Here is a 26,067-nt window from a genome sequence, read left to right as displayed (position 1 = left end):
GTGCTTTAGCATTATGTCTTTCACAAGAATGCACGCTGAATGTGACTGTGAAATTTAATTTTTTTTAATGAGGCCAATAATGTGCTTATTTACCTTTCTAAAATGAAATTGTCTGATCTTTCAACTAAAATACTTCATAGATACTGAAATTCCATGGAGGATAAGACTGACTGTTAGCCCTTACAGTTTGGTCCTCTTCTTTACGGGTTTGGGAGTATGTGTGTATATTTATGTTCTGTTTGCTCTGAACTTTCCAGTAGAAGTTCCTGTGAATTGAACCTCTCCACCTGGAATATCAAGTTCCACTGTCCTCATTTCCAGTGATGGTTTGCAATGCAAATCATCAGGTTGGTAACACACAGTACCATAACCATGGTAACCAAATGAAGACAGGTTTGCTTTACTTCCTCAGTGAAGTGCTTCCCAGTCTTGCATTCAGACCTGATGCTACTGCCAACAGGTCAGAGGGCATTAAAGGGACAGCAAGAGGATTCATAGAAATAAAAACACAACTGGAACCATTGTATCCATTCTCTACGCATTCCTCTGAGTCCAGGACTTCTAGCTAATAACTTCTGCTATTTCTAACTAGTACTTTCTTACTGCTTTCTTTCCTTAAAAGGGAGGGTAAAGGGAATCACTACATATCTTTATCCCCAACTTGACCACGGATCTTTGCAAGCAGACTGTCCTGGCTTTCTATGACTAACTTTTAAATAGGCACAAATAAAAACCTAGATCACAGTTCTGTCACAAAGGCTTTTTAATGTTAGCAGCTGTGATGCTCAAGGAGACAGGAAAGCATCCAAGACCACTACAAACACTTTTTGAGAAAAACTACAGCAAACTAACTACAAGGGCCACTTCTCTGCTGAGATTCCTTTCTTCTGGTAGAGTAACTTTTATCATTTGTTTGTTTGTTTGTTGTGGGGGAGGGGATATTAGTTCTCTGTTCTCATTTTCTCTCAGTTGGAATGAAAGGGCAGCTGTGGCATGTTCTGAAACTTTTTTTTTTACCTGCAGCTGTGTGACAGAGTGACTCCTAGGAAGAGAGACTATTAGCAATAAGGTAAGAAATCTAATCGTCATGGGTTCTGGCCTGGATGATTTCAGCATCCCTGTGTCTGCCTGGGTGGCTGCCATTGACACAGAAAGGTCTAAAACACAGGGGATGGGAATGCTCTAGGCTCAAAATGGTTAGCTTATTTCTTCTATGTTGTGAATATTATTTCAAGCAATGTTTCTGAGATGCAGAAATTATATTTCCATCCTTTTGTATCTATTGTTTGTATCTTGGATCATTTGTGTCACTTTTCCCTTACTATCTGAAGGAAGTCTAATTCATTAAGATGAAGTAAAAGAGTTACACTCTTTGGCTTTTAACTATTCAGTTAATTCACTAAATATGAAAACTGAGCTTGATGTGCTCAGGCCATGTGGGCTTTCCGGTACAGGTGGAAACTGCTGTAGAAGTGAAAACTTCTTTTGCAAGAGTAGAGAAAGCTGATTCAAGGATAGGCTTGCCAGATAAATACAAGACACCCAGTTACATTTGAATTTTAAATAGACAGCAAAATCTTTTGGTATGAATAGGTCCCAAATAATGTATGACCCATACTTATGCTAAACTATTTATTTTTTACCTGAAATTTAAATGTAACAGAACACCCTGTATTTTTTAGTTGACAAGCCAGGCAATTTGATTCAGGGATGAAAATTGAAGAATTGTAAGGAAAAAAAAAAAAAGAGTATGCATTTTTCTCACTATAAACCTTTCACGGGGCTTCCCTGGTGACGCAGTGGTTGAGAATCTGCCTGCCAATGCAGGGCACACGGGTTCGAGCCCTGGTCTGGGAAGATCCCACATGCTGTGGAGCAACTGGGCCCGTGAGCCACAACTACTGAGCCTGCGCATCTGGAGCCTGTGCTCCGCAACAACAGAGGCCGCGATAGTGAGAGGCCCGCGCACCATGATGAAGAGTGGCCCCCGCTTGCCACAACTAGAGAAAGCCCACGCACAGAAACAAAGACCCAACACAGCCATAAGTAAATAAATTAATTAATTGAAATAAAAAACAACCTTTCGTTATAAAGTTCCGTCAAAAGATCACCTACTTATCAGTCTTATTATGTTAAGAAATGATTTAATAGTGGGACTCAAACCTTAAAAGGAGGAAGCAATGGTCAAAAATAATCATAATGAGTCAGCTATTCTCACGCTAATGAATTTCTATCTGAAAATCTAATATGGTAACTCATTCTCTTTTCAGTTTTCCTTTTCTTAAATAATAATGACATTACATTTACATTTTTTAGTCATTCATAGATTTTCTATTTTTGGATTGCCTGATCATTACACTGCTTCTACTTCCATGTATCTTTTTCTTTTTGATTTGTAATGGCATGTCATACATTAAGGATATGAAAACTTTTAATGTCACATATACTGCAAATATTTTTACATTTTTTAAAACATTTTGACATGTTTACTATTTTTGCCACAGTAAATTTAAAAATTTTATCTGGTGAAATCCATCATGATTTCCCTTCATTGCCTTTGGTGTCATTTCTCTGCAGGCTTTTACCACCTCAAGATTAGAAAAAATACTCACAATATTTTATTCTAGGACTATTTGTATTTCATGTTTTCACATTAAATCATTAACACTATTGAAATTTATTTTGATGAATTGTTTAGGACTCTTTTTCTTTTGTTTTATTTTTTGTTTTTTAATTAACATTTAATTTAGAAATAATTGTAAATTCACATACTGTTGGTTGTAAGAAATAGTACAAAGTCTTCCTGCCTTAATGCAGGAATCTTTTTCACAATGCATACATAACTTATTTCTGCATATGCAGATTTTATCCGGGAAGAGTTTGTCTTCCCAACACAGTCAGTGGGTACGAAGCTGTAATATCATGACAGTTTCTTAAGATCATTTATAATGAATAAGATCTGTTCCCTTTGCTACATTCCCTGAGATTTTATGGTTATGATCACAGTGGGAAGGGAACAATGATGGCATCTCTGATACCAAAGGAGTAAAGAATACTGCTAGAATTTGCCTCTGTAAGAAGTCTAGGAGGAAAGCGTGTTTAGGGACAAGAGTTGGCTTAAATCTTGATCTCTTCTCTTCACTATCAGCTATTTCTTTGTGAATACTTTCTCATTTATATAATTAAGATCTTTACCATCGTGTTAGTTTCCTATTGAACTGAAATATGATGCAGTTTTTATTGTGTAACAGTATACTTTTAAACTTGAGATGTATGCACCTAAAGATCTTAAAGCAAATTGCTGGACCAGTCATTTGCAAAGGTTATTAGGAAAGGTAGATGGAAGGAAAGTGTGATAGAGCCCAACTATATGGCTGATTCACTTTGTTGTACAACAGAAACTAACACAGTATTGTGAAGCAATTATACTCCAATAAAGATCTATTAAAAAAACTTTTTTAATAAATAAAAGATTTTTTTAAAAAGAGAGAAATAAACATCTGCATTGGTCAGCTTTCTCCAGAGAAAGGAAACAGAACATAGATACATAGATATGTAGATAGATACAGACATAGATATATGCAGAGAAAAAATATCTCTACCTACCTATCTATGTGTCTGTCTATCTATTTGTCGAGAGATTTATTATAAGGAATTGCCTCACACAATAACGGAACTTGAGAAGTTCCATGATATGTCATCTGCCAGCTGGAGACCCAGGAAAGCTGGTGGTGAGGTTCCCATCTGAGTCCAAAACTCGAGAACCAGGAGCGTCAATAGTATAAATCCGACTTCCAAGCAGGAGGAGACTCATGTCCCAACTCAATCAATCAGGCAGAGAAAAAGAACTTTCCCTTCACCTTTTTCTTCTATTCAGGCCCTCAGCAGATTGAATGATACTCATCCACAGTGGGGAGAACAGTCTGCATTACTCAATCTACTGAGTCAAATGCTAATCTCTTCCGGAAACACCCTCACAGACACGCCCAGAAATAATAATTAGCCAGCTGTTTGGGCACCCTGTGGCCCAGTGAAGTGAACACATAAAATTAATCATCACACCATCATATAAGATGACACAAGATTTCAGTAAGTTAACACTGAAGAACATCTGTTTAATTGTTGCAAAGTCACCGGTTAATAGCCCTTTGGTAAAATTTATGCTATCATTGCTTACATGTATTTTGAACCCCTTGTCTCGAATGCTTGCCTACCCATTATCCCATCTTCAGGAGCCAGAATGAATACTTTCGCTTCCAAGAAGCCTTTTCTTATGCCCCTAAAAGAACGTTTTCCTCTTTTAATTTTTGAGAACAGTTGTACTTCTTTTAAAATGCATATTCTGCTTCACAATATGTAGTTAATAAATGCTATTTCTTATACTGTAAGCTCCTCAAAGTTTCTTTGTACACAGTAGACAGTAAAATACTGAACTGAATTGAATTAGTAGATATCATTATTGAATTTATTTAACTTATAGTTCATTTATACCATGTGCTTTTATGAGCAACTACAGGTGTACAGTACCTTGCCTAAAATGATGAAGACTACAAAGATGAGTAACTCACAATTCCCACAATTTTGAGCAAAGACAGAGTCCAGGGTCAGAAGTAATTATACATTCATTAAGCAGTTATTGCTAATCACCTATCATTATCCACGTCCTAGACTAAGTATCATGGATACAAAAATGAGGAAGTCATGGTCCTTGTCCATTTAGATGAGTGAGAAAGGCAGAAGTGTGAAAAAACTACTTAACTTGAGTGTGAAGAGTGCTACAATAAGGGGTCACACAGTTTGCTGTGAGTTCCAGAAGGAGGCTGGGGCAGGAGTGGAGAGTGATAAGGAGAAAAAGTTCTACAGAATAAGTTCTGTTTGAACTCAATGAGATGGTATCCAGTAAAGAGAAGGGGCAGCACTATAGAAGGATCTGTACCCAGTGGGATCAGAGAGGAGGGCACATTTGGGAACAAGTAGTTCTGTGTATCCAGAATATGATGTACATGAAGGAACCTAGGCTGCAATTATGTTGAAATGGGAGACCAGAAGTAGTGCGTAGATGCCCCCACATCCTTTCATCCTCGCCCCCAGCATGAAGCAAAGCAAATGTTTAGAAGACAAGAGTAGGAATGATGACAAAGGAGGGGATCATTGAGAAATAAAAATCTCTTTAAAGCTGGACAGGGATTGGAACAGAGCTAGCAGTAGATGGATCATTCGATCCAACTTTACCAGCCTCAGAGTCATTTCACGTTTCCAGGAAGCTGTATATAAGGTTCTTGAAATAATAATCTTTTGCGTATTTTCCCCAGCAAAAGAGGAAAACTCCAAGTCCAAGAGAACTGACTTTGGGTTCCAACTTGGGCACAACTGCCTTGTCTTTAGATCCAGCTTGCTCCTAAATGGCAGGAGTGAGCACCCTTCACATATTTCCTGGTGGGAGGAAACCACCCACAGAACAAGTCATCACAGACTGCTTGTTCCTCCCAGCAGAGTGATGACAGAACACTCTATTCCCTCTACTTCACTGAATCATTTGGGAACATTTACAAGTATTTGTGGGACTTTGATACTTGGATAGGTAGGAAGAGCAGAAGGGCATTCCTGGCTTGGGTTTGTTGCTTGAGTTTTTGAGTGGTCTTCCAAACTTGTGAGTAATAGGAACAATGTTTTATTCTTACTTTTATAGTTTTGATGAATATAGCTTTAAAATATTTTTTAAATATGAGCTCCATTGGTCAAATATTAAACAGTTTGTGTGGAGGCTAGAAATTGAATAATCAACTGATGGAATTATCTCATCTCATCCAATTCTCTCATATCATGCAAGAAGAAATTACATCCCAAGACAACCTGAAACTACATGCCCAATGTCATATACCAATTAACTATTTGTTGATTAATTTTCCTGGTGATGAATTAATATCTTTCATCTGCTTGTTAGCTGTTGGAAGGCTCATCAGAGAAGAGTAGAAAAAGTTATCTACTTAGATAGTTTTGGTCAAAATGGCAGAAGTGGGCATCAAGTGATGACAGAAAATTCTGCTTCAAAATGCTGATGTTATATATATATATATGCATGTGTGTGTGTATATATGAATATATATATAAAATCTTATCACTTTTAAAATTCAGATCCATAGTGCACTATTCCCTGATTCTGTATACCTATTCCTGGCAAGTTGCACCTTCTGATAAGTTGTTTAACTGCTAAATACCAAACCATTCTTAATCATTTCATAACCAGATTTTCTTTGATATTCTCAATCCCTTGTTGGCATTCATTCATTCAGTCAACAAACATACATTATCTTTTCCACATAATTATGATATGAGAGCTAAGATCTCTGTCCTGAAAAACAGAGATGGTTAAGCAGAGTTGTTAAACAGACATTAAGCAGACTTATAAAACAATGTAAAAATACTTTAATAGTGATTTACACTGAACTATGGAATTAGAGAGTAGCAGTTAAAGCCGCACTCATGTAGGGAGAGCAAGTAGATAGAGAGGATGAGAGACGGCTGAGGACTGTGGTATAGACCATTCATAATTTAGAGGTTGGAAAGGAGAAAACCAGCAAAAGAGCTTGAAACAAAAAACAGCTTTGAGTGAGATAGGAGGAAACCTGGGAAATTGTGGTATTAAGAAACAAATGAAAAGACTGTTTCCATTAAGAGGAAGGGGTCAGCTATATCAAATGCTGCTGAAAATTCTAAAATGATAAGAACTGATAGTTGACCATTATTATGCTGATTTGAGTGGGTTATAAAGAGAATGGGAGGTGTGGATGGGAATCTTTGCAATGATCCACGTGAAACTACAAGTTCTGATTCACATCAGGTTGATACCAGTGAAGGTGGTTGGTCTGAGATATACTGCAAGGGCTCCTTTGTCTGTCTGTCTGTCTGTCTGCCTCTCTCTCTCAATTTAATGGCTTGATGTGTGATGTGAAAGGAACAGAGGAATCAAGGAAGACTCCCAAGTTCTTGGCCTGAGCAACTACTTGAATAGCGGTGCTATTTATTGAGACGGACACTGTAATAGATGCAGGTACGTGGGAGGGTCATGTAGAAGTCAAGGAAAGAACGAAGAATTCAGTGAGGTACATATTAAGTTAAAGCTATCTATAAGTATCTAAGTGGAGATGTCACGTAACTGGGAATACCCCATTCTGAGTCTCAGGGACCTTATTCTGAAGCTGTGGAGCAGATTTGGAAAGGTGAATTTGGGAATCACAATCGGTTGAATTGAAAGGGTCAATGGAGGATTATTTTAAGATGGGAAACATTATACCATGTTATAAGCTGAAGGGAATGACCCGGTGATTGTGCCCAGGCAAAGATGTGAGCAGAATAGTGGTGACAGGGGATGCTTGAAACTGGGATTTAAAAGGATGTTCATTTACAATGTTGAAGTATGAGAATCAAGTAGAGTGAAGGATTGTTGAGAGTGGGCAGATTTTTTTTAATTGGAGTATAGTTGATTTACAATATTGTTAGTTTCAGGTGTACTGCAAAGTGATTGTTATACATGCATATATATATAATATATATATGTATTTTTTTTCAGATTCTTTTCCCTTATAGTTTATTATAAAATAGTGAGTATAGTTCCCTATGCTATACTGTAGGTCCTTGTTGGTTATCTATTCTATATATAGTAGTGTATATGTTTAATCCCACCCACACTCCTAATTTATCCCTCCCCTCCTTTCCCCTTTGGTAACCATAAGTTTGTTTTCTGTGTCTGTGGGTCTATTTCTGTGTTGCATATAAGTTTACTTCTATCTTTTTTTTTTTGGATTCCACATTTAAGTGATATCATATAATATTTGTCTTTGTCTGGCTTACTTCACTTAGTATGATAATCCCTAGGTCCATCCATGTTACTGCAAATGGCATTATTTCATTCTTTTTTATGGCTGAGTAGTATTCCATTATATGTATATACACCACATCTTCTTTAGCCATTCATCTGTCAATGAACATTTAGGTTGCTTCCATGTCTTGGCTATTGTAAATAGTGCTGCAGTGAACATTGGGGTGCATTCTCTTTTCAAACTGTGGTTTTCTCCAGATATGAAAAGTGGACAGATTATTAAACTGAGTGCTCAGTTGTTGATAAGTCATCTAGATTGATAATGAAATCTTCCAGAAAGATGACAGAAATACCATCTTAAAAGTTTCAGTAAACGGGGCAAATGTCCTAGATGTTGATGTCCTACATAGTCTGATAGCATGCTCTTCAAAGGACAGAGGAAACAAGATCTGAAAGCAGCAATGAAGAACATGAAGGAAATTTACACCATCTTCAAGACTATGTTCCTAATTCAATGGGCAAAAAAGAAAAAGCCACAACTTGAGACAGTGAGAAAGGAAGCTGTGTCCGGGTTTCAATTAGAGAAAGAATTGAAGGGACATTCAGTGAAGAGCTTCAGATAAAGGGGATTTGGTGGGTTCTAATCCATAAATTCCAGAGGGCACAAGGGTTAGGAGAGTCCTGAAAGGGTGGGAGATTGGGCCAGATGAGGCAACATTCACTGCCATATGAACATGGCTCTAGGGCATGATGGGATTAATCCTGTGGTCTCCTAGGGCAAGAAGTGTAAATCAGTTCTCTTTGAGCGTCAGCCTCTGAGTACTGATCTCTTAGTTTGTGAAGAGAGGTGAGTGGTACTGAGGCTCATGGTAATTATCTTTTTGAGGATATAAGGTGCTCTCGGGGCTTCCTTTTCAAATGTCTGTGAATGGCATTACAGCTGGAAAAGGGACAGGTCTTCCTGGAGCCCATGGCTCTATGTAGACTTCTCTTAAATCCTGCTACTAGGGAAGGCATTACACGTGGAAGATGGAGGGGAGAAAGGCAAGCCTGGATACTATGTGAGATCTTACGAAGGCTTGAACAAAGGCTGTGATAACAAGAATCCAGAGGGAGACATAGAGATCGTGAGATCCCTTGTGGACCCAGAATGCCTTGGAGCTGTTCTTTCATTATGAAGTTCTCTTCTTGACCACAGGGCTCATTCAGAAGTGGTAGCCAAGGCTAGAGCTACAGCCTGTAGTTATAACCTTGAAATTAAGTCCATAGTTAAGGGAATTTCCAAACTCTGATATGAACCTCTAACTAGTCTCAGGGAAACCTGCATTCTCATGGTCACAGAATTATTTTATTCTCATACTCCCCAAATATATCTACTTCTCAATTACCCAAACTAAGTAATCTCAAGAGGACATGGGTTATCTACAAAATAAGTGTCAAATTTATCTCCTATGAGAAAAACTATTGCATTGGTTGTTGATTCATCTTCTTTACTTGACAGTTCTTGCCAGAACAATAAGAGGCAACATAAAGAAGAGAAGAAAAAAGAAAAAAAAAAAACTGACCAATATGGGTATTGATTGTTCTGTATACATTTTTCATTAAAGTTTCCCAACAACCCTATGAAGTTACTATTTCATACTCGTTACAGAGATGAGGAAACAGATTATCAGAGGAATTTGAAATTTTCCCCAAGGAGATGTCAGAAAAGCAGCAGAGCTGATTAAAACCTGGAGTTATCTGATCTGAAAACACTTGCTCTTTTAACCACATACCAACCAAGAATACTAGCTAAGCCAACGGCACGTTCCTTTCCCAAATAACCAAGCAAGCAACTAATAGTTAAAGATTGTTTACTCTGGGTAAAATGCTGTGCTGGGATCTATGAGAAATACGGAGGTAAAGCACAACCTCTGCTCCGCAGTAGGAACTACCAATTTGGCAAGGCAGCCTGTTTGCGCAGAGGTGCAAAAAATTAAATAATCCCAGAGGACAAAGGTGGGGTCACGGCCACCGCTCTGAGTGCCGTGCGTGGTTGCATTTGCCCAAGTGAAAGAAAATGTGATGGAGTAGTAATGTAACAAAGCCAATTCTTTCTCAGTTTGACTATTTAAAAAAGTTTGAAACTCTGATAACATTTCAGTACGTTACTTTTTGTCTCTTCAGTACATTGGTTTCGGTCTTGTTTTGTTTTGTTCTTGCAAAATTGAGTTCTTGATGCGTATATAGTTTCACATCCTCTTGTTTTTTTCAGTTAAACTAGATAATATAAGAAATTTCCCGTGTTAATGGCAGTTCTTTATACACATCACGATTAATGACATAGTAATCATAATACAAGGGAACTGAAGAGAGAGGAGGGCCTCTCAGGCACAGGAGGCAACGCAATCCAGAATGAGGATTCACTGTGGGCCAAGTCAGAGCTGGCAAGACTTAGGTTCCAAGCGGTCCTGGGGAGGGGTTAACGAGATGAGTCAGCAGAGGCCACATGACATAACTTCTGCCCTGTCAGTCCACTGGACTATTTGGGCCTGCCACCTGATTCGTGTCCCTTTCCAAAGGACTCTCTGTGGGTCAAGCCAGTGGATGCCAAAGCAAGGTCACTCAAGCATCAGAGAATACATTTCCAGAAGCAGATTTGTTTACTAACTGGGAAGGCATCCACTATAACAGAGGGAACAAATGAGTTTTTCTTTACAAACCTGTCCCTGACCCTTGCTTTTAGCAAGGGTTCCCACTTTCCTTGGCAAGCTTTTTCCTGCTCTAAAGCCAAGTACAGCTGAGTAGGCAGGGAGCGTATCCTCACTGGCTGTGCAAGGCTGGTGGCTGAGGTCACACATGCCATTGTAGAATGGAAGTTTGGGGATATATGAATAAAGCAGCATCATTATCTAAAATCTGGACGACTTTTACAGTGTTGTGTTTGAGAAAGTGGTAGCTGGGTGAAAATTCAACGTTATAGTACAGAAGCAGCAATTTGAGGACTGAACTGCTTGACAGTCCTTGCTGCCACTACAAAGCAAAATCTTCGTGCTAAACAGAAACTGACTTTCAGCTGAGGTCAGTGGAGGAGCAAGATTACTGGGGGAATCTTATTTTTTTGTAGTACATTATTCTTTCCTTCAAGCCTGATCCTTTATGGAGTCTGATATTTCATGAATGTTGTTGAGCATTTTGGAGGTTTCCTCCTTGTGAGATTTTGTACTGTCAGAGTTGATGCTTTTATTATAATTCACACATACAAGATACAAGGCATTACCAAAGAGACTATTTTTTTACTCAAAAATTAAACAACTAAAAATTAAATGTAGTTTCTAAACTTTATTTTGCCATGTTATGAATTCTAGCATATGAAATAATTCTGTAAATTTTAGAAATATAATCATCTCTGTATGATTTTTGTCTTATGTTATCATAGAAATTTTTATAAACATTTATTTGCTCCCAGAAGATATTCCTAAAGTTAACTTTCTAAAGTTAGCTGGCTAAAAGACCTACCATTAGTATAGATATTAACTATCCACCCTTTGCCTTAAATTTTAATTAATTGAGATTTCTTAATAATTGCTGTTTTAAACATAAAATTAACAGTCATTACAATTAATTTTTGCAGTAATTTATTATTGCAACAGTAATTGTATATTTATAGTTCAACTGAATGACAGAATTTTAATATATAAATCATATAGGAAGACCCTTATTGACAGTTGCACCTGGAATGCTCATCTGTAATTAAATGAAAATATTCAAATGTTTATAATAAATCTGAACAACTTGACTTGTTAAAATGCTGATTAGAAATGAGTGTCTACATGTCATGTGATCAGTGATTATGCATAAGTTTAGGGATGCAAGACATGCGGCTGAAGTAGGTATTTGACTCTTTGGTCATTTCTCTAAACTTGAAGAATAAACTAATGCAATTTCAAGTAGATGCCATGGAAGGAATTCAGTCACGGTTTAGTGGTTTTGAACTCTAGCTTTGCTACTTTAGTTTTGTACATATTTATTTAGCACCTACTCTATGCTGAGAATTCAATCAAATACTGACACATCAACCAGTAAGAAGGAGGCCTTTGTTCTCTATGTGCTGATAGTCTGGGGAGTTTACACAATTTACACAGCTTCTCTAAACTTCTGTCTCCTTTCCTACTCTGTGAGCCTCACAACTATATTAATAAATGTCAAATGAGATGATGGGGACAGCCTGTATTTCTTGTGCCATGTAAATAACGTATTTATTAACATCCCAATTGTCCCAACCATCATACAGGGCAGGTAGTGCAGCTTAATTGTCATGGGAACATGCTTAGAGTCCAGAGCCTGGGTTTGAATCCTGGTTGTTGTGTGACTTTGGGTAAGCAATTTAACCCCACTGCTCTTAGATTTACTACAAAATTGTGACAATTAGATTACTTCCGGACTTCCCTGGTGGTGCAGTGGTTAAGAATCCGCCTGCCAATGCAGGGGACACGGGTTTGAGCCCTGGTCCGGGAAGATCCCACATGCTGCAGCACAACTAACCCCGTGCGCCACAACTACTGAGCCTGTGCTCTAGGGTCCGTGAGCCACAACTACTGAGCCCACGCGCCGCAACTACTGAAGTCTGCACACCTAGAGCCCGTGCTCCACAACAAGAGAAGCCACCACAATGAGAAGCCCGCGCACCGCAACGAAGAGTAGCCCCTGCTCGCGGCAACTAGAGAAAGCCCGCGCGCGGCAACAAAGACCCAATGCAGCCAAAAATAAATAAATAAATTCATTAAAAAAAGCAATTAGATTACTTCCTTCATTGACAATTAAATTAAATAACGGATTATAGAATTCAGCATAGAATCTAGCACATAATAAGTATTCTGCTGAGGTTAACAGTTATTGAAATTCAGTGCAATTGATCCCCAATTAAAAATAAGGGAATGCAGAGAGGTTATATAATTTATTCAAGGCCACACAATAAATTGCAGAGATGAGACTCAGCCAAAGCCCTTATTTTTTACATTTTGGGTCTCTAAACATATTGTCATAGATGTAACTGTTGGATGAATTTGAAAGATACTTATATTATGTTAATCAATGCTTTTAAACTTTCTCCTTGTCTGGGTAGGTCCTCCAGTCCAGTTTCTTTGCTTGCCATCCACATCCCAGACCACCAGATTGAATCCTCCAGAGTGTGGATGTGGCCTGGTGAAGGGTGAGACCACGTTAGTCCTTAGTCTCCAGCTGCCTCTCCATTGAGAAAGAAACAGTTATCTCATTGAGACAGGGACCTTGCTTGGGTAGGTGAGCCAGGCTCCCAAAAATTGTAAAGCTGGGTCCACTCATTGAATTGTGAATCCTGTCGTCCTCTCCCTCTCACTGAGCCAAGCCTGAAAGCTGAGCTCTTTGTGTCTAATCTGTGTGTGTGTGTGTGTTTTTAATTAGCTTGTTGAATTACTCTCTTAAAGATGGCGGAGAAGTCTCAAGGAGACCAGGAAAAGAGCAGGAGAGACATCCTGAGGTCCACCAAGAGGACATGGGCTCCCCTGGATGAGCAGCCGCTCCCTGGCTCTGAGGAGGAGAGCCGCAGTCTCACCTCCCCCATGCTGGGTGAGAACGGGCCCCCAGGGATATTTGAATCCAACCTACTGTGAGTGGTGAGGGATATGGGGGTTTTGGGCTGGGGGCAAATGATTTTGGAACAAAGATTTGACTTTGAAGATACCAGTATTCCTGGCATGATACCAGAAACTTCTATGAAATGGGCACATCTGACTTCCCCTACAGACACCTAAGACACAGACCTTCTTGATGGAAACAGACCAACTAACGAATGAACTCTGCTTCCTTTCCACTCCAAGATCCCCTCATCCTAAGTCCCCAGGATCATAAAGCTATGTGGAGTCCATGCCAGAGACATGAAGCTTCGTAGGACATCAAACATTTTATTGAAAGGCTTTTATTTGCTGGGTCTTGCACAAGGTGTTGATAATAATTGTAATTGTTTAAAGAGTAATAAGTAAGAAAACACTTCTCCCTTCACTGTGATTTTTTTGTTTGTTTGATTTTTTATGATGTAACTGATGGCTTTTCTTCTTTGCCCACCACCAATTTATTCTATCCCTTCACAGTATCTCAGTTGAAAACTAAGCACCTCCCATGTCCACTTGGCCTTTTTGGTTCACCAGACACCTTGTGAGGGGGTAATTCGGGTACCTCACTGCTTCGTAGGATAAAGTCAAAGAAAATAAGCCCAGAGGAACCTGTAACCAACCAGAATGGAAACAAATATTTACAGGAAAACTGCTTTTATATCCTTTCCTTTTTGCCTGTTGACTATTTGTTGAGCTAGTGGTAAAGATCCACCTTTAAAGACTGGATGCCTTTTTAACACAGGGTGCCTGTGGCAATTCTGGGACTGTAGTGCAATTTGCCCCTGGAATGAATGCAAATTTGGTTCCTAACCTGGCAGAGAACTCCTTGCAAATGAACATCACTGGCTAGCTGCCTTATGGAAATGTGATTCAGTAAGGAGAGGCTCCATGTGATTTATGTCCAACTAGAGAAAGGCAAAAGTCTCCTATGCTTTTTCACCCTTTGTATTCACACCAGGTAATTTAATAATTATTCTAACATCTCTTGCTCTTTGGTGATTTTTTTTTTTTTTCCTTTTCACATTTTTTTCTTTCTCTCTTTTTTTTAAGTTAGTCCTTTGGCAAGTTTACACTTCATTTTCAGGAAAAGCTGATTATGGAAAACCGGAAGTTTTGCCTTGGGGAAAAAATGAATATGCTTATAGAAACATGTGACTAAATACTAGGAACCAGACCTATTAGGTGGTGGCTGAATAACAGGTTGGGATCACTTTAGCTGGTTATGCTTTGACTAACTGGTCTGTTTCTCATTAGTAGAAGATTCCAAACAAGAAAGTATTCAGCACTGGCTGGACTCTGGATTCTTGTAAGTGTTTCTTTATGCCCTTACACATCCTTCTTGCAAAGATCCATGAAAACAGTATGGGTAATCCTTCTGGGACAGGTGTGACATGTAGGGATTTTCATTTTAACTGGGTGTTTGAAGGATAACTCTGTTATTGCAAAAGTTATATATCGGTTTAAAACTACAAAATAGAGGGGCTTCCCTGGTGGCACAGTGGTTGGGAATCCACCTGCCGATGCAGGGGACACGGGTTCGTGCACCGGTCTGAGAGAATCCCACATGCCACGGGGCGGCTGGGCACGTGAGCCATGGCCGCTGGGCCTGCGCGTCCGGAGCCTGTGCTCCGCAGCAGGAGGGGCCGCAGCGGTGAGAGACCTGCGTACCGCAAAAAAAAAAAAAAAAAAAAAAAAATACAAAATAGAATAATATTATTTCAGCCCCCAGCTGTTCATTGGTTTCCAAAAGTCCTCTTACAATAAAGCCTAACTGCATAACTCTGTTTAATTAAGGAGCAATTTAGCATAATTTATTTACACACATTGTTTGACTCACAATACTTTTGTTTCTTTATAGTGTCTCTGTAAATGAAAACCTTCAGCCAGCCATCGACCACATTGGTAAGACCCGAGAACCCAGAGCAGTTATGCTTGTGGACCTGAGTAGGAGATGTACTAAAATGTTTGTGTGAATAAATCTAAAAATGAGAATTATCAGAGGTTCCTAGAAATGGAAAAAAATCTCAGAAACCATTCGGCTCAGTCACTTTCTTTAATACTTAAGGCAAGCTCAGAACAGATAGGTGTTATCCAGCAGCAGGTTGGGGGCTAGAAACAAGGACTCTTGCCATATCATTAGCTCAGACTCTAACAGAAAACTCACTGGGTCTGTGAAGACATTTTGCAAGGATGTAATTATGGAAATGAAAATGAAATTGTTTAATTTTTCCTGACACTGTATTGTACTTTTATTTCTAAATCTAGTTTCTTTCTATTCTTCAGTCTTAAAATTATATCCTCTCTTTCTAATGATGCACTTGTTCTCAAAAACAACAAATGACTGAATTCTATAGCAAACAGTACAAATATGTATTTCCGAGGCAGAAAATGTATCACACTTGTTACACTGAGATTTGATAAGAACATTACAAGAAGAAAAAGAAATTTAACTACAGGTCTCACAGTTTACATCTTCATTAAGTCAAATACGGTATTTCATAGAATGTAAGACTCCTCAATCATAAAATGCACCCACATTTTAAGTACCACTCCAATAGGAAAATAAAACAACCATCCTTGTCATCCCTGTCAATTATAACTAGGCATTATAGTAGGCAACTGACTACTAGACACATCCTGATTTCATAGATGTTAAAATGTGAAAACAGTGTGTTTTAAAATTGATGTAATGCCCTAAATAATGCATGTAAAAAATGAGATAAATAAGGAGTTTAATGATTAGAGGGAAAATTATTAGTCTAATTGCTACTTACTTGGCTGGTTTTAATTATTTCATTTCCTTCACTGCCACTTAAATTAAGATTGACCATTGGCTACAAACCAGTTTAAATTTAGGAATTTTTACTTTAAAAATTTAGGTATATTGTTCAAATTTCCTCCTTTGCCAAGCTTCTTTATTTTTTTTAAATATAAAAGTTCCATGATGCCAAAAATCTCTGAAGATGTTTGCCAATAAATTGAATTTAAGTACCTTTGTTCCTGACAGTTTATTCTCATGAAAAGGCAGGAAGTTAAGAAATATAGCCAGCATTTCATATCCCTCTGATACTTCATCTTGCCCAGATTATAGTAGGAGGCCTGGCACCAGTTCTGGGGTTGTCAGTAACTATATTAAAAGCTTCACTTCCCAGAAATTAAGACAAATCATGGCCCTTCCTCCTTTGAATCAAGCCAATGAAGTAAAAGCATGAGGTGAAGAGTTGGAGGAAAGAAGGGTAACAAGATGACTCTGAGATCAGACATGCGCAGTTTCTATTTGCCAGGTCCTTTGTCTTTACTGAAGTTTTTAATAGTAATGGAATAGCTTCTTACAAGTTCAATTGAGCCTTCACTTTTACAAGGCCCTTCCTCATCTATCATATTTTAAACTCAGTAACCTGTATGGTAGCAAGGCTGGTGTTCATCTGTGTTTGCAGGTGGAGAATCTGGGTGGTCAAGTGCCACGATTTTTAGTTACAGCTGGTTGGAGGTGGGTGGAGGGACCTGTGGCTGGGCATGCTCTCAGCCCCTCTGTGTGCTGGTTTTGCTGCAATGAGCTCAAGGCACCCTGAGTTTAGGGAAGCCCGCACCAGGAAGTGGAAACTATAACAGTAGTAGCAGAAACTGGAGACCTGAAGGTCATGAGGGGTGTGTCAGAGAGAAAACTGTGGTGAAACAAAAAGGAACTGAAGGAGAGAAAGAAAAGTATTCTCTGTTGGAGGGAAAATCCTGTGAAAGCTCCCACAATCTCAGTATGATGTAGAGTGGTGCATTCGTTCCTAGGTAAGCCATAACCAATTACCACAAACTTGGTGGCTTAAAACGGAAATTTGTTTTCTCACAGTTGTGAAAGCTGAAAGTCTGAAATCAAAGTGTCAGCAAGGTTCTCTTTTAGGGAAACATTTTAAAGTTCTTTAAATCCTGCAACCTTTTGGGGGCACTATATAGTTCAATCATTGTATCTTCTAAGGGAAGAAAAATAATACAGTGTCAGGTGGGAAATTATTATATATAAGTACGTTTCACTGTAGTGATTTTTCTTTTATTTCAAGTATATTTTCTTAGAGTTTCAGGTTTGATTCTCTTGTATGTGCTTTAATATCAGTAACTATGGCAACAAGGTTTTAAATGCTGTCTGTAGTATAAGTAAAGGGGAAAATGGAGAGAATAAAACCTTAAAAGAACAACAACAAAAAAGTGACAGCAAGGTTATTCTCTCTCTGAAAGTTCTAAGGGAAGAATCTTTCCTGGCCTCTTTCTTGTGGTTCCCTTCAAACCCTGGCATTCCTTGACTGGTAGCTACATCATTGCATGCTCTGCTTCTGTTTTCACATGGCTGTCTTTTCCCTCTGAGTCTTCTCTATTCTCTTAAGGACCCCAGTCATTGGCTTTAGGATTTATGGCTCACCCTTATCCAGTATGACCTCACCTTTACTAATTATATCTGCAGAGACCCTACTTCCAGATAAAGGATACATTCTGATAGGAAATTTCAGATACTGAAATGAAATTGGAGGGGGATACTATTCAACTGACTACAAGTAGGAACCACTCTGCGGCTGGTTTCCCTCAGTGATCATTCTGAGGCTTTATACATTAAAGTGTAACAATATCCAAGTGCCTGCTCATCTTCCAGGGGACCCAGTACCTCCCATGGAAAGCATTCTAGTGGACCTCAAATAACATGAAGAGGTGGAATAAGGCTTCAGTGGCCCTATTGCTGATTTCCTCCTATGTCTTGAGATGGCCAAGGTCAGGTCTTGGCTTCTAATGGCGATTTTTTGGCTTTCATGCTGCTCTGCAGCTACCTAAAGTCTAATTTATTTTAAAGTCTAATTTTTATTAAACTGGAATCTGGTTGGCCTATCTTGTTCACCACCATTATGCCAGGTAGAGCTCCCAGAGGGGAATGAAATTAGTACATGTGGAGGGCACACAGTCTAGGTACTTTTTGTGTATATTATCTCATTTACCAGAACCATCTTCTGTGGTGGATATTATCATTAGTAACTTTTGCAAAGAGGAAAATGAGACTCAGAAACGTTAAGTAACTTGCCCAAAGTAACCCAGTTAGTAGATAAGTGAGTTGAGATTTGAACATGGGTCTGTCTGACTCTGCAGCCACGTTTCCTCTCTAGAGGACTATAGTATAATTTACCATCCGTGTTATGCATGGACACTCCTGGAAGTATCCTGGGAGGAAAGCTCTGCATCAGTGTCCCTGCTAGAAAAGTCAAAGCATGAACAATGTGGGTCAGTTCACTGGCATCTACTTCTCCCTCCAGGTCTTCTGACTCTTGTGTACCAGCTTTTCCGGCCACAACTCAGTCCTCATGAATTTAAATGTTTTGAAGTAGGACAATGCTAATTTTTTAAATGTCAGTCAAGTATCCGTAGAAATGAAAAATGGCCACATCTGGATCTTAAAATAAAAAAGATGCATCAAATTAGTTTTCTAGAAAGTCATAAGAAGCCCATTCTACCTTAACTCCAGAAATTTTAAATTATAAGAAACTAAACTCTTGGAAAATCGACATGAGTGAGGTACTAGCCCTTAAGAGTTGGAAAATTCCATGGTTATTGTTTTTTTTTCCTGAGGTTCACTCAGGTTTTTCCTGAGGTTTCTGATCCCTATACATTTCAGTCTCAAACTTATAATTAGTAATAATTCGTAATTATCATATATTGAGTGCCTGTTGCATATTTTAAAAATATCGTGAAGTATTTCTCAAACAAGGTGATTGATTAACCTCATTAAATATTGAAGAAACAGAGACTCGGTAAAGTTAAGAGATGTACCTAAAACCACATAAAGCCAAAGAGGTGGACACATGATTTGAATGCTGTTTGATTTCAAAGTTCATGCTCTTTTTACCAGAAACCAATGTACTGCATACTGGTGTAAATCCATGGCCATTAATTTTATCCCTAGCTTTTCCTTATTTCTGTGAGCCAAGCTTGGATGGCAAAAAGGGACACTTCCATTTAAGGGCGTTCTTGTATTGATAAAACCTTATTTCATTTACACTTGAGGTACATAATGAAGATTTAAATATTATTAATTAAAAATAATTGTAGAGAGGGAAGAAAGCAGAAGCAAGAAGTACTACAATCCTGCAGCCTGTGGAACAAAAACCACATTCACAGAAAGACAGACAAGATGAAAAAGCAAAGGACTATGTACCAGATGAAAGAACAAGATAAATCCCCCGAAAAACAACTAAATGAAATGGAGATGAGCAATCTTCCAGAAAGAGAATTCAGAACAACGATAGGGAAGATTCTCCAGGACCTCAGAAAAAGAATGGAGGCAAAGATCGAGACGATGCAAGAAATGTTTAACAAAGATCTACAAGAATTAAAGAACAAACAAACAGAGATGAACAATACAATAACTGAAATGAAAAATACACTAGAAGGAATCAATAGCAGAATAACTGAGGCAGAAGAACAGATAAGTGACCTGGAAGACAGAATGATGGAATTTACTGCTGCGGAACAGGATAAAGAAAAAAGAACGAAAAGAAAGGAAGACAGCCTAAGAGACCTCTGGGACAACATTAAACGCAACAACATTCATGTTATAGGGGTCCCAGAACAAGAAGAGAGAGAGAAAGGACCCAAGAAAATGTTTGAAGAAATTGTAGTCAAAAACTTCCCTAACATGGAAAAGGAAATAGCCACCCAAGTCCAGGAAGCGCAGAGAGTCCCATACAGGATAAACCCAAGGAGAAACATGCCGAGACACATAGTAATCAAATTGGCAAAAATTAAAGACAAAGAAAAATTATTCAAAGCAGCAAGGGAAAAATGACAAATAACATACAAGGGAACTCCCATAAGGTTAACAGCTGATTTCTCAGCAGAAACTCTACAATCCAGAAGGGAGTGGCATGATAAAGTGATGAAAGGGAAGAACCTACAACCAAGATTACTCTACCCAGCAAGGATCTCATTCAGATTCGATGGAGAAATCAAAAGGTTTATGGACAAGCAAAAGCTAAGAGAATTCAGCACCACCAAACCAGCTCTACAACAAATGCTAAAGGAACTTCTCTAGGCAGGAAACACAAGAGAGGAAAAGAACCTACAATAATAAACCCAAAACAATTAATAAAATGGTCATAGGAACATACATATCAATAATTACCTTAAACGTGAATGGATTAAATGCTCCAAACAAAAGACACAGGCTTGCTGAATGGATACTAAAACAAGACCCATATATATGCTGTCTACAAGAGACCCACTTCAGACCTAGGGACACATACAGACTGAAAGTGCCTGCCAATGCAGGGGACATAGGTTCAAGTCCTGGTCCGGGAAGATCCCACATGCCACGGAGCAACTAAGCCAGTGCGTCACAACTACTGAGCCTGCGCTCTAGAGCCTGTGAGCCACAACTACTTAGCCCACATGCCACAACTACTGAAGCCCACGCATCTAGATCCCGTGCTCCACAACAAGAGAAGCCACCGCAATGAGAAGCCCGAGTACCACAACCAAGAGTAGTCCCCGCTCGCCACAATTAGAGAATGCCCACGCACAACAACAAAGACCCAACGCAGCCAAAAATCAATCAATCAATAAATTAATTTTTTTAAAAACTATTAAATAATAAGAACTTACAAGATCAAGTTCTAAATTTGTTGTCTATATTATAAGAATGTTTATAATATGAAAGCATAATGTTTATCAAATGAAAACATTCAAAGCAGAGAACTGTGCAAGGTGGAGGATGCAAAGATGTAGAATATATGACTCCTGCCCTCAAGTGTGTCACTCTGACTTTCCAGGACCTTTACAATGTGAATATAACCTGTTCCAATTTTCTACAAGACTGTCTAGTCTTATCTCCTCTCATTATACCTAGTTCTTTCTCTTTCTTCATCCAGTTCCTCCTGTCTTAAAGTCTTTCCTGTTCCGTTTACCTCTTGCCCTTCTTTTGAGACTTTACCCAAGTCCCATATTCTCTGTAAGGCCCTTCCTGACATCTGCACTAAGAGACTCAGTCTCTCTTCTGAACATCAGTGACATCCATCATGGGTTCTACCCATATGACACTTGGTCTGTGCTGCCTCAAATTATTAGTATATGATCGGCCTCATTAACAAAACTGTAAAGGCCACTGAGGCAAGAATTATCTCTCACACATCTGGTTTCCCTAAAGCTAGTCAACAGAAAGATCTTAGTAAAACTGGTCCATAATAAACATGATTTAGTCAGATTGGGCAATCTTCAAAAAAAGGTGAGACCCGAGCTAGTCAATCAAAGAGAGATACGGTTTTGAAAAAACAAAGAGACAAAGCAAGTCGATGTCATTCCCTGGAAGCAATAGGAGCTTGAATAAAGGCACAGAGTGAGAAGCAAACTGAATGTGTGCAGGAAAGCATATAGGGTGATAAGACTAGAGAAAAGGTTTCACGCTAAGGAGCAAAAGGAGACATGTTTCTGTTAAATAGGGTGTGGTCAGGTTATAAATGCCTTAAAATGCAGAAAGAGGGAATCACGCTTGACGTCTTAGGACAGGGATGGCAAAGAAGTGTCATCTCAAGTACCAGCCAAAGGATGGGTAGTTACAGCTGGGGTCTGTGTCGAGTAGAACTGTGAAGCCATATCTTTGTTCACCTGGATAGAGGGTCATGAATAATAAGTAATAACTCCACAGGTGCAGCGTTGGGGAATTGAAGCAGGTGTGTTTCACATTTGCCATCTCTATTGTAATGAGTTATGAATGGTTTCTAAGAAGAGAGATGACAGATTCCAGTGTTTATCCTGGCAATGGGAAGAAGGTGCACCCTTTGGGAAGAAGCTATTATGACCTCAGGCTTGGGGTGATGAGAGCTGGGGCTGGGTGTCAGCAGAGGAATAGAGAAGAAGAGTCCACAGCATCTGGAAAATAAACAGCTATCTGGGTTAAGAAGAGCAAAGCATCACAACTGGCTTTAAAGTTCTGAGCATGAGGGTCAGGGAGAATGTCAGAGTCTCTTTTTCTTGTAAGAATATAGTTTAATAAGTTGCCAGCTGAGACAAACAAACCCTGATGACTGCCTCTACTAAGTGTCTTGGTCATGCAGGAGTTAAATATACAGAAAGCTGCAGAATGCTATTATTTTAGAGGCCTGTGAAAATGCAATTTGATTAGTCTATTGGACGATATTCCAAAGAACCAAATGTCTTCCATGAATCAGTCAGAAATGCTTAGGAAAACCAAAATAAAAAATGCTTTCCAAGCCAATAAAGGTGCTAATTAGTGCCTTCTGCATATCTCACTACATCTTCTCCAGTAATACATTTTGCAGGGTTAAGTGCAGTGTCTGCTGCTTCAGATGGCAGAAGTCCACCTAACAGTAGGGAGGGTGGCTGGAGACTCAAGTATCTAAAAGGGAATCAGAGCTGGCGTTTTAACCCATGCAATGGGATGTATTGAGTAGAGCAGGGAATTTTTTTTTTTCTCACTTTAATTTTCCTTCAGACCAACCCTTAGGAATCTTGAGGATAGGAGAACTTGAATTTTTTCTTTCTTTCTTTGTTCCCTCAATGCTTTTAGAGAGTAAAATCTGGCTCTAAAAACCTAATAAGAGTGCTATCTTGGGAGGACAAAGAAATGGAGAAAATATCAGAGCCAAGCACCCGGAGAAGCCAGTGTGGATTTGAGCAGGCTTAGCAGGCAGGCTTATGTGGTGAACACAGGTGCATCTGTAAGGGTCCCACCTTCTACCTGAAGAAGCTTGGGGAAATCTGGGGTAACAGGAGCAGCTTGTTTGTCCCATGATGGCATTCCCTAGGTGTCAAATTTGTGCTCTGATCAGAGGTCACAGACTTAAATGCTTCTGTGAGCCAGGCAGGTGAGTGCTAATGAACCAGGCAGGCGGGGAGACTGCAGAGAATTGCAGGGCGCATCACCTCCAGCAGATGTTGCCCTGAAGAGACCTGAGCCAGGGCTGCTGGATCTTCTGGGTTTTAACAAAAGCCTGGGAATACCAATGCTGCTGAGAACTGGGCTACCAGCTTCAGGTTCATTATTGAAAACAGGCAAAGAAGCAAGGGCCTGACCCTGACCAGGTTGTCCTCAGGTTCCAGGAAGTTTACCTTACAAATTAACAAAGTGGGGGGAAAAAAAAAAAAAAAAAAAGCTAAAGTAAAACCAAAGAAAACTCAAACAGGCAAGGAATAATAGTTTCACACTGTCCTGTGCAAGACTCAACTGTCAGCGTCCAACACTGGGAAGGCCAGTTCCTGTTTCCACAGTCATCAGGAAGTAAACACGTAGTAATGCTAAAAATGCCCCTTGGTCTCCCAGGACTCAGGATGTCCAGGGAGTGAAAAATGGAAATGAAGCAGTGAAGCTAATTGATTTTTGATAATTATATTACAATTTTAAAAATCAGGCTTGTCTTGTGAGTTTCAAAAATTATATCGATTTTCCCTGGCTTCATTTTCTCCAGAATCTAAGCTTGGCAGCAGAGAAGGCTATGTGTCTGAATATATTGGTTAGAGATAGACATTTGTGTCATTTTAAACAAGATCAAAAAGAAAGAGTATAGAGTCTAACAAAAGATGTAAAAGCTATCTCTGTATATCAGTAAGTGCGAGATTCAGGTGAGGGGGGTCAAACATCCTGCCCAGCCCCTAGCTGTCAGCGACGGCTGGGCCTTACAGGGCCCGCTGATGCTAAAACTGTGTAAGGCTTTCATGTGTGTCATCAGACCAGAAAACAACGCTTCGGTGAACTAGCCAGGTCCACTTTGCACGTTCCTTAGAAAATATGTTTCTTTCAGGGGCTTCCTTCCCCTTTGGGGCTGCCCTTGGTTTCTTGGCAACCAGATTGCTCCTGAACCTGGACTGCAGAGCTGCAGCGTGTGTGGTCCGTGGAATGTGGCTACTAGATCTGTGTGGGCACTAGAATCTCATGAAGAAGCCCTGAGTGAAGGGATGTGGAATTTTATGGATGACTTGGATGTTCTGTGGGGCTAGGGTTTTTGAAAACTCAACAAGGCTGAGCTAACTCTTTTCATCAGTATCTGAAAATGGTTCATTTCCTGTCTGACAGTTTGAGCAATTCACCGTGGCCACAATGCCAGCCCCCTGGCCTGGACGTACACATCCGTTCACATGTTCTAGGAAATCCAGAGCAATAGCAGACAACCAGAAAAGACTGAGGCAGTGGCAAGAGTGGCGGTACTGGCAGAATATGAAGCCAAATGTCCTAGAACCCCAGAGTATTTTATGCAAGAGCTGCTCAGAAATTCCAGAATTCTCTGGATGAGCTACCTAGGCACAAATGGAGCCTGCCTTTGTGAGATACATGCAGAGCAATAGATGGAGATGGTGGGGGCAGGGAGAAATAGACAAAAGGTTGCTGAAAATGATAAATATTTATTTTAACCTTCCATTTTGGGCAACCTCTTATTTAATTCATCAAGTCATTACAACATGACTGCCAAAATATTATACTGTGCTGGCATCTATAACATGATTAATAAAGTGGCAAAAAGGCTTTCTCCCATGTGACAACTTTAATCAATTGGCATTGGCATTATGATTTGAGAAGGTTTGAGACTGAGTTCAGTGAGCAAGAGTGCTGCAGTGGATTAGCAATGCCTGCCTAGGTGAGCGATTTGGTGTTGAATAGATGAGTTTTTCAAACTCTGGATTGTGGAGGTGACTGACAGAGTGAAGGAAGAGCTAAATGGGAGACCACTCTGCCCAGAACAGCACTCCTTTTATCTATTTAAATTACTAGAAATTAGCAAAAGAATTCCTCACTAAAACCCATAGTTTTAAAACTACTGAGGTAATGGGCAAAAGACTGGAGTTTGGATTCTAAGCTAATTTCTAAATTGGTGCATAAGTTTGAGTCAGATATTTTAACTTACATGCATAACTGTCACCAGATATCACATAGCACATTTAATAAATGTCACATTTGTATCATAATAATGACCATTCACCTTGATATTCCATCCTTGGTAGTGGCTCCTATAATGTTCTATGAAGCAGTTTATTCTAAACTCATAGTTTATTCTAAACAAAGGGTGAAGTTTGTTTATTCAAAAAAAAAAAAAAAACCACTCATGAAGTTTACTCTACACAAAGAATGGCATAAAAGCTTCATCTCATTCAATTCCTGACAATTTTGAGAGCCTATCTAGGCTCTATGAGAAAGTGGTGTAATTGATTAATGATGTCTGCTATGAGAGTGAGATTGAGAGTGGTAGCATGGAGATATATATACTTTATTTTTAAACCTTTATCATAGATTAATATTTTTCACCCTATATAGCTCTTGTGGTGACAGAATTCCATTTGTTTTGTAGGACAGAACTTACTGTATCTGTTTTCTCATTACCTTTTAAAATTGTAGTTATATATTTCGGACTTAATTAAGAATCCACTATTTGCTCACACCTCAGTAATATACCTCTAGTCTTTATCTTTCTAGACCAGTTGCCCTTTTCCATTCGGCAGGGTCACTGAACCTTAAAAAAAAACAGCTGAAAACTATGAGTATTCTTATCTTCACCCTCAAAATTTGGTATTCAGAGACAAGTTCCCAGATACCTTGAGATCTATTCAGAGACCCCCTAGAGAGAGGAACTCTGGCTCCAGACTGAA

General features: G+C 39.1%; 1 protein-coding gene across 1 annotated transcript in view; it reads left to right on the top strand.

Annotated features, from left to right (window-relative positions):
• Positions 1–26,067, top strand: part of ITPRID1 (ITPR interacting domain containing 1) — a 239,224-nt gene that overhangs the window by 156,943 nt on the left and 56,214 nt on the right. The window contains 4 exon segments of the mRNA XM_049714691.1: positions 1,024–1,069; positions 13,264–13,405; positions 14,704–14,755; positions 15,308–15,351. Of these exon segments, the coding sequence (XP_049570648.1) occupies positions 13,264–13,405; positions 14,704–14,755; positions 15,308–15,351 (238 nt within the window). The 5' untranslated portion in view covers positions 1,024–1,069.

This window comes from Orcinus orca, chromosome 9, assembly GCF_937001465.1.
Source record: "Orcinus orca chromosome 9, mOrcOrc1.1, whole genome shotgun sequence".
Lineage (NCBI taxonomy): Eukaryota > Metazoa > Chordata > Mammalia > Artiodactyla > Delphinidae > Orcinus > Orcinus orca.
The sequence above is the reverse complement of the archived record's forward strand: the minus strand, read 5'-3'. Positions and strand labels throughout refer to the sequence as shown.